The 13,613-nt window shown below is 39.9% G+C and overlaps 1 protein-coding gene across 5 annotated transcripts in view; it reads right to left on the bottom strand.

The window, feature by feature from the left end:
• SPATA7 (spermatogenesis associated 7) overlaps positions 1 to 13,613 on the bottom strand; it is a 31,351-nt gene that overhangs the window by 3,301 nt on the left and 14,437 nt on the right. For 3 of the 5 annotated variants that reach the window (XM_010845150.1, XM_010845148.1, XM_010845152.1), the window contains 4 exons: positions 8,082 to 8,551; positions 5,585 to 5,651; positions 3,805 to 3,920; positions 1,714 to 1,767 (listed from right to left, as the gene is read on the bottom strand). In XM_010845150.1, coding sequence (XP_010843452.1) covers positions 1,714 to 1,767; positions 3,805 to 3,920; positions 5,585 to 5,651; positions 8,082 to 8,551 — 707 coding nt within the window. The remainder of the gene's footprint in view (positions 1 to 1,713; positions 1,768 to 3,804; positions 3,921 to 5,584; positions 5,652 to 8,081; positions 8,552 to 13,613) is intronic. The other 2 variants (XM_010845151.1, XM_010845149.1) reach the window with 2 other exon arrangements.

The raw sequence follows: 13,613 nt of genomic DNA, 5'->3' as shown, positions 1-13,613 counted from the left end.
TCAGGCTCCTGGCCAGGTCGGGCCACAGAGGCGTGAGTCCCTCTGTGAGGCAGAAGGGAAAGAGGAAGGTCATCCAGAGAAGGCAGGAACCTCAATGACAAAATCCTCTCCTGCTCCGAGGAGAGCATCTGGTTTCAAGGTGGAGAAATTTATTGAGCAGAAAAAAACGTTTTTTTTTCTTGACAAGTCTGTAGATAAGGAAAAATATTTGAGTAGAAAAAATCTGTGTACATACATATAGTGGTAATTTTTAATTACTTGGGTACATTTCTCTGTTATACTCTTATGAGTTATATATTTTAGTAGCTATTACACAAAAAGTAGGGTACTATTACAAGTTTGATCTTAATTAGCTAAAAATCAGTGAATTGACAGAAAATGTAAATAGCAAGTAGCCCACCAGGATCCTCTGTCCATGGGATTCTCCAGGCAGGAATCCTGGAGTGGGTTGCCATTTCCTTTTCTAGGGGATCTTCCCATCCCAGGGATGGAACCCACGTCCCTGCATTGGCAGCTGGGTTCTTTACCGCTGAGCCCCCAGGGATGCCTAAAATCACTTCAGTTACAGAATAAGTCAACGTTAAGGGGAAGAGTTAACTAGCACACCAAGCAGAAGAGTACTGCATAAAAATTATGCTTTGAAACCAATTCACAGGCAGCAAATTTGAGAACAAATGAAACGCTATAAAAATAGATTGCTTTCCCTGAAAAAAATGCAGTCCCAACTAAAACAACTTTCAAGCTCAGAAGTATATTATCTGTAAAAAAAAAAAAAACTGGTGAGGTTAAAAAAAGCCCAAGAACGGTATCCTGAGCTACCAAAAGGCTGCACTTCTCTAAATCTCATCTTATTATTACTTATAAAAATTATGGGTACTGATTATAAAAAATTAGCAAGTATTATTAATCTAGGGGCCAATTTTCATTAGACATAAAAATGAAGTGATTAATAATTATTTCAGATATTTCAGGATAATATTATCAATAATATTAACAAGAATCATTAATAATTCTCTCAAATTTGCTGCTAAGTCGCTTCAGTCATGTCTGACTCTGTGCGACCCCATAGACGGCAGCCCACCAGGCTCCCCCATCCCTGGGATTCTCCAGGCAAGAATACTGGAGTGGGTTGCCATTTCCTTCTCCAATGCATGAAAGTGAAAAGTGAAAGTGAAGTCACTCAGTCGTGTCCAACCAACCCTTCGTGACCCCATGGACTGCAGCCTACCAGGCTCCTCCGTCCATGGGATTTTCCAGGCAAGAGTACTGGAGTGGGGTGCCATCACCTTCTCCGTCTCTAAAATTTAGTGTGTACTATATGCAATGGCACCCCACTCCAGTACTCTTGCCTGGAAAATCCCATGGACGCAGGAGCCTGGTAGGCTGCAGTCCATGGGGTCGCTAGGAGTTGGACATGACAGAGCGACTTCACTTTCACTTTTCACTTTCATGCACTGGAGAAGGAAATGGCAACCCACTCCAGTGTTCTTGCCTGGAGAATCCCAGGGACGGGGAGCCTGGTGGGCTGCCGTTTATAGGGTCGCACAGAGTCGGACACGACTGAAGTGACTTAGCATAGCATAGCATACGACCAAACCCCAAAGCTGGTTGTAAAGAAAAATTCATGTTCAATCTTGACTTATTTAATAAAAATTTGTGAGCCTTAATTCTTCATTTCCACTAAGCAAAATGAGGCAGTCAAAGAGCTCTTACTCAGAATATATTTTTCTCCCTGAAGGAGGCTGCAGTGAATATTGACATACTGCCCTGGAAAAAGAAAATTAGAATATCTGAACAAAGCAATGATTGGCATACAGTAATACATTAGTAATAAACAGGTTTCAGAATTTCAAAGCACTTGTCACATTCATTATCTAATCTTTAGGATAACCCTGTCAAGTATATTGGGAAGATATTACTGTTCTAAACAAATCACCAAAGGGCAGAAAGGCTAAGTAACCTGCTAAGGTCATGTGTTAGTAAGTAGCAAAGACAGATTTTTTAAACTAGTCTTCTAATTACAAATTCGTAATCCTTTTAAAAATTGTACTACGAAACTTATCATGTAAAAAGGATAATCAATTTGAATAAGGGTAAAATATAAATGATGTTGGAAACGTTTGGAAACATATTTTCCTATGGAAAAAAACTGTAAGCTGGCCATTATGATAAATTCCGTGTGTTATTCAGTTATATCATCATTAGTTAATTCCAAGCTTTCTATTCACAGGTATATTCAATTATAATATTTTACTTCTTTTAAAGAAAGCTAAGAGCCAAAGAATTGATGCTTTTGAACTGTGGTGTTGGAGAAGACTCTTGAGAGTCCCTTGGACTGCAAGATCCAACCAGTCTATCCTAAAGGAGACCAGTCCTGGGTGTTCATTGGAAGGACTGATGCTAAAGCTGAAACTTCAATACTTCAGCCACCTGATGCAAAGAACTGACTCACTGGGAAAGACCCTGATGCTGGGAAAGACTGAGGCGGGAGGAGAAGGGGACGACAGAGGATGAAATGGCTGGATGGCATCACTGACTCAATGGATGTGAGTCTGAGTAAATTCCAGGAGTTGGTAATGGATAGGGAGGCCTGGTATGCTGCAGTCCATGGGGTTGCAAAGAGTCGAACACGACTGAGTGACTAAACTGACTGACTAGGAAAGATGACTATCGCTTTCTTGAAGTCATTCTTTATATTCACTGCAGACTGGGCTCAACTGATGAGAGCTAAAGCATCAGGAATTTCTAGACAGAGCAGTTAGCAATAACCCCTTTCTTCTCCCCCCAAATCCCCACAAAGCCTTGACAGGTGAGCTCTCCCCAAGGAAAGGCCTAAGGAAAGACCCGGGCCCGAGGGATTGCATGTGCTTGCTTCCAGTTTGCTATAGGATGTCTTTGATTCTTTTTTTCTTAAACCTTTACTTTTTATTTATTTATTATCTTCCTAGTTTCTGGCTTGTCTCTAGTTGCCTAGAGTGAGGGCTACCCCAGCTGCAGTGTGCAGGCCTCTCACAGCGGTGGCCTCTCCTGCTGCGGAGTGTGGGTCTGGGCCTGCGGGCCTCAGGAGCTGTGGCTCCCGGCTCCAGAGCACAGGCTCAATGGTTGTTCCACTCGGGCCTAGCTGCTCCCTGGCAGTGGGGTCCTCCCGGACCAGGGGTGGAACCCGTGTCTCCTGCACTGGCAGGCACATTCTTTACCAATGCTCCACGAGGGAAGGAGACCTCCTCTAGGAGGTCATTCTTGATCTGTGAGTCCTTTTTTCCCTTCTACCACCTTCATCTCATATCCAAACTCTGACACTGGAAATGCATTTGACAGTTAAAGCTATCAGAGGCATTTTTTAGGCTCTATACGACCAACCACCTATCATTTTTATTTACAGGCAGTGTTTCGTAATTGTTAAACACGATGAATCATTTGAAAAAACAGTGCCTCCTCTACAAAGCATATGATGAGTGTTCAGATCACACATGACAAGTCCTCGAGTGGCAAGGTCCTCCAGCCCTATCTACGCCGTGTGAACTGGCGAGCACCAGCGCTGCAGGATGTGTCTTGGGGAAAATTCTTTCCTGGATGAATAGTGACGGGAAAGAGTTCAAGCCAGGGTCCCCTCTCCCTTTAGTGAGGAATTAGCAGAATGAATCCATCTGCACTTTTCTAGTGACTACCTACTTTGTAATATTTCCTTAGTAAACTGAATTGCGTAATACCAAACTAGACTGGAGTGCATGTAGATGAACCAGGACTCACGCTGCTCTACGTTTGCTGCACAGGAAAGTGGTTAGATACAAACAGGTGGAATACCTTGACGAGGAACACTGGAGGGCACTGTCTCTAACCTTGCCCCACGGTAACTCACGCCCTGGTGAAGGTGAAGGGGTTGTTCTTCCTTTGGTACCATATGACACACAACCAGATGCCTGGAGACACAACGAGAAGAATAAGTCTTTATTTTGCTTCAAACATATACGATGAAAGAAGAGCTAAAGCAAAACATCAAATTTCCAAAAATATTTGATGAAAGAGAGTAGAGATATCCAGCAGAAAAAAGTGACTGATGCCTTTAGGACAAAGGATATTTTAGAATTCATTTTTCATACAATCAAGACTTTTTTCTTAAATTTATTTAAAGATAAATCAATTTCTTATACTTTAATGAGGAATATTTTAAATGGTATTAAGTACCATACATATATATAAAGAGAAAATGAAATTCAAGTTTTAAGTTAACTTGAGAGTAAATACCCTGTTATTCAGAAACTCAAAACAGCCATCTGTTTCCAATGTTATCGAACGTGTAAAAGCGGTGGCAGCTCTGGCACTCTGAACAACACTAACAAACTTCTACTTTTACAGAACCCTGACTGGGGACCACGTACTGTGCCGAGCATATAATGATCAGATTTAACCTTGATAATGCTAATTTATGTGTAGTGCTTGACAGTGTTAAAAGTGCTTTTGAATGTTGGTCTGTCTACTGCAGCTGATACTCAAGTAGATGCTGGTGGTACTGACTATAGAGGAAGGGACATGCCATTTTCTTACAGGGTTACAGATACACCTTCGGAGTACAAGGTCATAAAAATGGCCTTCTGCTTAGTCTACTTAGTCACCTGTGGAGGTAGCCCTCTTCCTGCATCTCAAGCTAGCACAGCCATCACTCACTGAGCCCAGGTCAGACTAGGTGTTTTACCTCCAACACCTGTTCCTTCCAATGATCCTGAGCATTAAAAGCACAATTTTCTAGATGTGGTAACTCAGCTCTCAGAGGAACTCATCTGTCCTTGAGCCTTAAGTGGCAGAACCCGATGTCACACAGCTATTAATGGCCGAGATGCAAACCCACAATCCTCTACCCACTTTCAGAAGGAAGGAGAAAAGCTGAGTGTGCTTATATTTTATTCTTCTATCCCTGAGTCTGTTTGTGATTTTAATAGACAAAGCATTTTCACAAACAACTTGAAAATTAGGATATTGTTGAAAATTTCAACAATAACTTGAAAATTGTATGATTAGCAAGTGCATGATTAATAAAAAGTTTATCTCAAAGTCAGACTTAAAGCTGTAACAGTTTAAAAGAAATGATTGCTAAATATTCAAAATACAAACACTAAAAAAGATTTTTACGATCTAGTAAAAAGAGCAAGCACAGAATAATATCCATCTATTTTTATATATATCAGTGGCAACTCTTAAAAAAAAAAAGAAAATAGGCATAGAAACTAAACTTCTGTATAATTTTTTCTGGCTCCTTTAGTGATTTGAGTCTCCATCTTTGAAAAGAATTTAAGGTATTAAAAAAAAAGAATTTAAGATATTTTATTCATCCATCCATCCATTCAGCCAGGCAACCATCTAGAAAACACATTAACAACAAATGACTTAGCAGATTGGGCAGGATCCATCTGGCCACTCATGGAGAGCTATAACCATTTGTAAATAGGCAATACTTCTGTATACTGGTTATATCACATGCAAAAAATGTCACCAAGAGATTATTCTTCACAGTTCAAAGAGCTACACATATTCAATTAAGGCAGCTATAATCCTAACGTGTAACACAAAGAGGTCTCATTTTTATTACCTGCGTTATGTTCATTTCTGAATCTGTGGCGTTCTTGATCTCAACTGTCTCAAAATCAGATTTAAAGCTGTAATATTTTAAAAGAAATTATTGTTAAACCTTCAAGACACAAACACTGTGAAAACAAGCTTTACTATCTAGGGGAAAAAAAAACTTGAGAGATTTCTAATGATACAACTGGGAAATAGATATGGTTTGGATCACATATGCTTCTTGTTCCTTTTTCAAATAGCAGCTAGATTTCAGTTGGATAGAATGGGGCTAGGGAAATGGGAACTATTATGTTGAAAGAGCTGTCAAAAACATAATCAGAAAAGTATGTTATTGGGTTGGCCAAGAAGTTCGTTCAGGTTTTTCTGTAAGACGGTATGGAAAACTTGAATGAACCTTTTGGCCAACCCAATATATTAGCTACCCAATATAGTAGGTTGGTACAAAAGTAATTTCAGTTTTTGCATTGTTGAGATTTGCCATTTGATACTGGAATGCATTCTTAAATAAATGTGGCTATGTTACACATCCTTTTAGTGTGCACACCTTGCTTTATGTTTTTTTGCCTATGACTTTTACTTGCTATTTATTTTATACGTACTCTATGGAAATGATGTTGGACAAAAAAGCAAATTTGAGTGATTTTCTTATTCGAGTTCAAAATGGGTTGTAAAGCAGTGGAGATAGCTCACAACATCAACAACGCACTTGGCCCAGGAACTGCTAACGCCTGTAAAGTGCAGTGGTGGGTCAGGAAGTTCTGCAAAGGAGACCGAGTCTTGAGGATGAGGAGCGTAGTGGCGGCCATCGGAAGTTAACAATGACCAACTGGGAGCCATCATCGAATATGACCCTCTTACAACTACTTGAGAAGTTGCCGAAGAACTCAACGTTGACCATTCTATGGCTGTTCAGCATTTGAAGCAAATTAGAAAGATGAAAAAGCTTGATAAGTGGGTGCCTCATGAACTGACTGCAAATCAAAAACATCATTTTGACACGTCGTCTTCTCTTATTCTACACAACAGCAGTGAGCCATTTCTCAATCGGACTGTGACGTACGATGAAAAGTCGATTTTATATAACAACCAGCGATGACCAGCTCAGTGGTTGGACAGAGAAGAAGCTCCAAAGCATTTCCCAAAGCCAAATTTGCACCAAAAAAACATCATGGTCACCGTTTGGTGGTCTGCTGCCGGTCTGATCCACTACAGCTTTCTGAGTCCCGGCGAAAACATTTCATCCAAGAAGTATGCTCAGCAAATCAACGAGCTGCATGAAGACCGCAGCGCCTGCAGTCCACGACAGCACCCAACTGCACGCTGCGTAGCCCATGCTTCAACAGTTGAACAGATCAGGCCACAAAGTTCTGCCTCGGTTGCCATGTTCACCTAACCTCTCGCCAACTACCACTTCTTTAAGCAACCCGACGACTTTTCGCAAGGAAAAATCTTCCACAGCCAGCCCGAGGCAGAAAATGTGTTCCAAGAGGTCACTGAATCCTGAGGCATGGATTTTTAGGCTATAGGAATAAACAAACTTATTTCTCTTTGGCAAAAATGTGTTGATTGTAATGGTTCCTATTTTGATCAATAAAGATGTGTTTGAGCCTAGTTATAATGATTTAAAATTCAAGGTCTGAAACCTCAATTACTTTGGCAGCAACCTAACATTTGCTTTCATCATCTCCTCTTCACTTGAAGATCCTACCATTAGGTTTAATTTCTTAATTCTTTAAATGTATACAGACTAATGTTGTTATACTTCTTATATTTAACCAGAGAAAAAGATACTAGTCACAAACTGTTTTTTACTTTTAAAAATAATTAAAACCTAGTACCAAATAAGTATTCATTTATATAACACTAGGAAAAACAATTACAAATCTGCTGACACTCAATACTTAACAAGATTTGCTTCTTTCTTTAATCATTTGGCAACCTTTAATGAATATTCATTGTGTGCCAGGTACTACTGTATATGAAAATATTACTGAGGCAAATTATATTTAATTTCCAGAAATTATCCCAATTGTCTACATTATACCTGAGGACTTGTTGCTGAGTACCGGCAGGCAAGGGAGCACAGGGGTAGTTAGACAACTGCTTTTTCTCCCTGCACACAGTCCACTGTTTTGCCATTTCTAACATAAATCAATGAACATATTTATACAAATGCTGTTTGATAACGTATTTTAAGGATTTTCTGGAAGTATATTTAAAACCACACAAAAGTTCTAGTACCACGTCTGAAACAATAAATTAAAATATATAACATTCATGTTTATAAAGAGCTTGACAAGTTTAATAGCTATTTCTCTTTTTTAACAATTACTCTGATAGTTCTAATAATGATTCATGCAGAAGGAGAAGTTACGTTAGTCTCACTGCAATCAAAGGACACCAGCAGACGTGGAGCCTGGCACAGCAGGCACACGGTGAAACGCAAGGGACAGCACCTAATTTCTACCGCATCTTAAAGCATCTACTGTAAGTTAGTGTGATACCTGCTTAATTCAGTCTGAGTTTCAGCTTCTATCCGCCGATTTGTAAAATTCTTTTTTCTTTTGGCAGGTGTATAATATCGATACTGTGACAGGAAAGATTTGGCTTCCGTTTTTAAAGTGCGTGGGGTGAATGGCAAATGTCTGTTAGAAAAGTGTTCAGAATGTTTGTCCAAAAGGTCCCCACTGGGTGCTTTTGAAATAACTAACTGAAACTTCTGGGAACCGGGGAATGTGCCCCTGGGCCCTCTGCCGTAGGAGGTTCCAGAGGATGGTTTCTTGGACCCAGAGGCAGTGTAATCCATGCTGGACATGGAGCAGCTGGAGTTCTTCTCAGTACAATTCGTGAGGACGTTCTGAGACTTAGGTAGACTTAGTCTCTCAGAAGAAATTACTGGTGACTGTGTAAAAGATGGAAATTCATTCACTTCTTCGATTAATAAACTGTTTTCATCCTGTGGTTCTCCTGAAGGCTAAGAACATTTGGTTTAACAGTGATCAATCATATTTGCAAATTCAGATAATTGGGGATCTCCTGATTACACATTAAAAAATGTAGAGCCTTAGGGCTACCTCCTGCAAATATAACATCTATGTTCCTGGAAACTCGTATATGAAGTTATACTCATTTTTAAATTATTTATATATAAAAATATCATTTTAAACCTAAGTGATAGCAATCATTTTTCTTTCTGAAACCAAAAGTGATTAATAACACATACCAATATTTGTGCTCTTGAACTGGTTTCCTGAGGTGGTTGTTCAGTTACTAAGTTGTGTCCGACTCTTTGTGACCCCATGGACTGCAGCACGCCTGGCTCCCGTCCTTCACTTAAACTCATGTCCATTGGGTTGATCCAACTGTCTCAGCCTCTGCTGCCCTCTCCTCAGTTTTATCTGAGTTTCTAAATCAACTCTGAGCACTGGCCCTCTCAACCGCAGCATCTGCCCCTCCCTGCCTTGTCGTCATGGTCAGCTTCAGTGCCAGCAGTTCCACTGTGACTTAAAAGCTTTGAAGGAATGAAAAGGTACTTCTCACGATGTATGGAGCTCTAGTTAAGTGATTGATATTTTAAACACAATTAAGAAAGATTTATGCCAGAAAAAGTTCATATGTGTTTCTTTCTCAACTTCCCATGAGGGGGGAAAGCTTTGAAAGGGGAGGCATTTGACCTGCTTTATTTCTTTCTGGTTTAACAAAAAATTTTTTAACTGAAGTAGAGTTGACTCACAATGTTGTGTTAATTTCTGACGTACAGCAAGTGGCTCGGCTATACACACACATTTTTTAATATTCTTTTCCATGACAGTTTATCACAGGATAGTGAGTATACTTCCCTCCCCCGATACAGCAGACCCTTTTGTTTATTCATTCCGTATGGAACAGTTCCCATCTGCTCACCCCAAAGTCCAAGTTCATCCCCCCAACCCGCCCTCCGCCTGGGGACCACCTGTCTGCGCTCTGTCTGTGAGTCTCGTTTCTGTTTCGTGGATGGGTTCATTTGTGCCATATTTTAGATCCCACGTGTGAGTGATATCATGTGGGGTTTAAATCCTAAAAGAGGATGCTGTCAAAGTGCTGCGCTCAACATGCCAGCACATTTGGACAACTCAGCAGTGGCCACTGGACTGGAAAAGGTCAGTTTTCATTCCAATCCCAAACAAAGGCAATGCCAAAGAACATTCAGACTACCACACAATTGCTCTCATCTCACACGCTACCAAAGTAATTCAAAATTACTCCAAGCCAGGCTTTAACAGTATGCGAATCGAGAACTTCCAGATGTTCAAGCTGGACTCAGAAAAGGCAGAGGAACCAGAGATCAAATTGCCAACATCTGTTGGATCATCAAAAAAGCAAGGGAGTTCCAGAAAAGCATCTACTTCTGCTTTACTGATTACGTCAAAGCCTTTGTGTGGATCACAGCAGACTGTGGGAAATTCTTAAAGAGATGGGAATACCAGACCACCTGACCTGCCTCCTGAGAAATCTGTATGCAGGTCAAGAAGCAACAGTTAGAACTGGACATGGAACAACAGACTGGTTCCAAAAAGGGAAAGGAGTACATCAAGGCTGATGTACTGTATATTGTCACCCTGCTTATTTAACCTACATGCAGAGTACATCATGAGAAATGCCAGGCTGGGCTGGATGAAGCACAAGGTGGAATCATGACTGCCAGGAGAAATATCAATAACCTCAGATACTCGGATGACACCAACCTTATGGCAGAAAAGCGAAGAAGAATTAAAGAGCCTCTTGATGAAAGTGAAAGAGGAGAGTGAAGAAGTTCGCTTAAAAACTCAACAACTAAGATCATGACATCTGGTCCCATCACTTCATGGCAAATAGACAGGAAAACAATGGAAACAGTGAGCGACTTTCTTTTCTTGGGCTCCAAAATCACTGCAGATGGTGACTACAGCCATGAAATTAAAAAACGCCTGTTCCTTGGAAGAAAAGCTATGACCAACCTAGACAGCATATTAAAAAGCAGAGACATTACTTTGCCAACAAAGGTCTGTCTAGTCAAGGCTGTGGTTTTTCCAGTAGTTATGTATGGATGTGAGAGTTGGATTATAAAGAAAGCTAAGAGCATAAGAATTGATGCTTTTGAACGGTGGTGTTGGAGAAGATTCTTGAGAGTCCCTTGGACTGCAAGGAGATCCAACCAGTCCATCCTAAAGGAGATCAGTCCTGGGTGTTCATTGGAAGGACTGATGCTGAAGCTGAAACTCCAGTACTTTGACCACCTGATGCAAAGAACTGACTCATTGGAAAAGACCCTGATGCTGGGAAAGATTGAAGGTGGGAGAAGGGGACGACAGAGGATGAGATGGCTGGATGGCATCACCGATTCGATGGACATGAGTTCGAGCAAGCTCTGGGAGTTGGTGACGGACAGGGAAGCCTGGCGTGCTACAGTCCATGGGGTTGCAAAGAGTTGGACATGACTGAGTGACTGAGTGACTGAACTGAACTGATGGTATTTGTCTTTCTCTTTCTGACTTACTTCTCACTGCATCTTTGTTGCTGCAAATGGCATTACTTCATTTTTTAAGGCTCAGTCATATTATGTTGTATATATGTATGCTTTAACTTTGGAAGAACTAGTTCTACTGTGGATTCATAAGGCTTAAGAGTATTTGTAATATTTTATTCTTTTACAGACAAGATGCCCAAGAAATCTTGTCAATAATTCCAGACTTTATGGACACCTGTGTACCCTTAACAGAACACTGAGACACTTCATTAAATGGTACAGGGGAAGTTACATGCAAGTTAAACTGAGGTGAAAAAGGCTAGCATTTAGCCAGTTGTATCTGTCCTACAAGCTCATGAGGAGGAAAATAAGAGGAAGATACGGTGAACGAGGAGGAGCTGAGTGCTTTCAATGCACAAAAGACACTGTTACTGCCCGTGAGCAGAAGTACGAGGAGTAGTAACTTCCGTCACTTCACTACTAGGCATGGAGTAAATACCCTGTGCAAGGTTCTGTTCCAGTTCATGTACACACACAGCTCATTTAATCACTGCATCAACTTCTGGGTGATGGCACAATCATTCCTCTGCTTCACAGATGAAGAAACCAAGGTGCAGGGTCTCACAGCTTTGAACTCGTCCCACTGTGTCATGCTATTTTACAGACTCGTTTGCAAATTATTCATTTTTTATACCTCGAGGGACCTTAAACGGATTTCCACTCCTTTCGTAGTAGTGAACAAGTCAGCTAACTCAAGTACTGATCTGCCTCGTAAGGAAACTGCAGATAACTGGATATTGTGATTACACCTAAAATAGGGCAAATCTACCTATTCCCTTTCCAAGTGCTTTCTAACTCTGTCCAAACATAAGGCAAAATGACTCAAAGCAACTAAGCGTTCTGGCATTAAACTGTGAGTTACTAGGGTACTACTTAGTTAATGACTTCAATATGTTAGTTGTAAAAAGTGTTACCAAACTAGGTTCACACTGCAGCTTACATATCAGAGGAGTCTGAATCCCTGGAAAGCAATTTCTAGTTCGATCTGAAAAGTCTTCTAGGGCTATTAAATAATAATCACAGGAATTATTATGTACTTGGGGAACAGTACAAACTGAGATCATAGCAGGCAGAGATGCATAAAGCATCAGACAGCCTGTAAGAAAATTCTTATCAGTAATGGCTATTTAATAAACAAAATGAAACACTGAAGTCTTTAAAGACAGGAATATACTCTCATGTGCCTGAAATGGGCTGGGAAAATTGCTCTTGAATCAGCTGAAGGCATGACACTTTTCTGTATCTGTATATCTTATAATCTCTACCATGTATCCTAGCTTGTCTTTTCTTGGAAACCAGTAGAACACAGTGTAAAATCAACTATATCCATCTGCTTTTTTTCAGATTATATAATTTTTAGCTGTGAATATCAGAAAGCTTGGATACAATTTTCACAGAAAATGTGTAACACACTGGTAAATTCACCGAAATTAAAATAGCAAATCACTGTAAAGTTCTAAAATCAGAAAAGGACTCATCAATTATATGTCAATGGGAAAAAATTCTGGTGATAATCTGACCACTGTCACTTTCTAGTTTAGTGCAATTTGTTATAAACTGTTTCATTATTGAAAGTTTACAGAAACACGTTTTTATGTCAATTTTATAATCACAGAACAACTGAGTATTAAATCAATCTTTTTCAGGGATAATGTCAGAAAAAACAGTATACAGACATTTGCCAACTGTCAGGTTTTAAAACAGTTAAGGAACCAATTCAAGTGTGGAACAGGATGGGTGCAATTTAAAAATTTGATTACACTTGTTTTGCAAAAAGCTTCAAATTGTATTTTATAAGACAAACCAACAGCTCATTTTTGTTGTTTTACAGTGCTTTTAAAGTACATTTATTTAAGAACATAATCACATTCATATATTCAACTAATCTTAAGAGCACACAGTACGTGCTACACCAGTGGTGTGAGTGAATGTGAACATCTGTGTGTGGAGCACAGGGTGCAGACTTAAGTATCTGAGGTGACAGCACTTGAGTCAACATGTGCGAGAAAAAAAGTTACCCATATTAAGAGTGTGGGAAATTAAAGAAAAGGTTTTTGATTACTTGATCTCATGTATATAAATAGCTAGTATGTCCACAGGCTAAAGTTACCACTTTCTTTTTAATTGTAGCAAACTTTTCAGTAAATGCAGATTATAACCACAGGCATCTATTACCCATAAAACCCATCTAATTATCAAAATATTATGCCTCAGATGATAATTTTAATTTAAATGCACCTAAATATTTATCAAAATCACTGCAGATTGTGATTGCAGCCATGAAATTAAAAGACGCTTGCTCCTTGGAAGGAAAGTTATGACCAACATAGATAGCATATTCAAAAGTAGAGACATTACTTTGCCAACAAAGGTCCGTCTAGTCAAGGCTATGGTTTTTCCTGTGGTCATGTATGGATGTGAGAGTTGGACTGTGAAGAAAGCTGAGTGCCGAAGAATTGATGCTTTTGAACTGTGGTGTTGGAGGAGATGT

This window comes from Bison bison, unplaced genomic scaffold, assembly GCF_000754665.1.
Source record: "Bison bison bison isolate TAMUID 2011002044 unplaced genomic scaffold, Bison_UMD1.0 scf7180017864213, whole genome shotgun sequence".
Lineage (NCBI taxonomy): Eukaryota > Metazoa > Chordata > Mammalia > Artiodactyla > Bovidae > Bison > Bison bison.
This window is presented reverse-complemented; position numbering and strand designations above follow the sequence as displayed.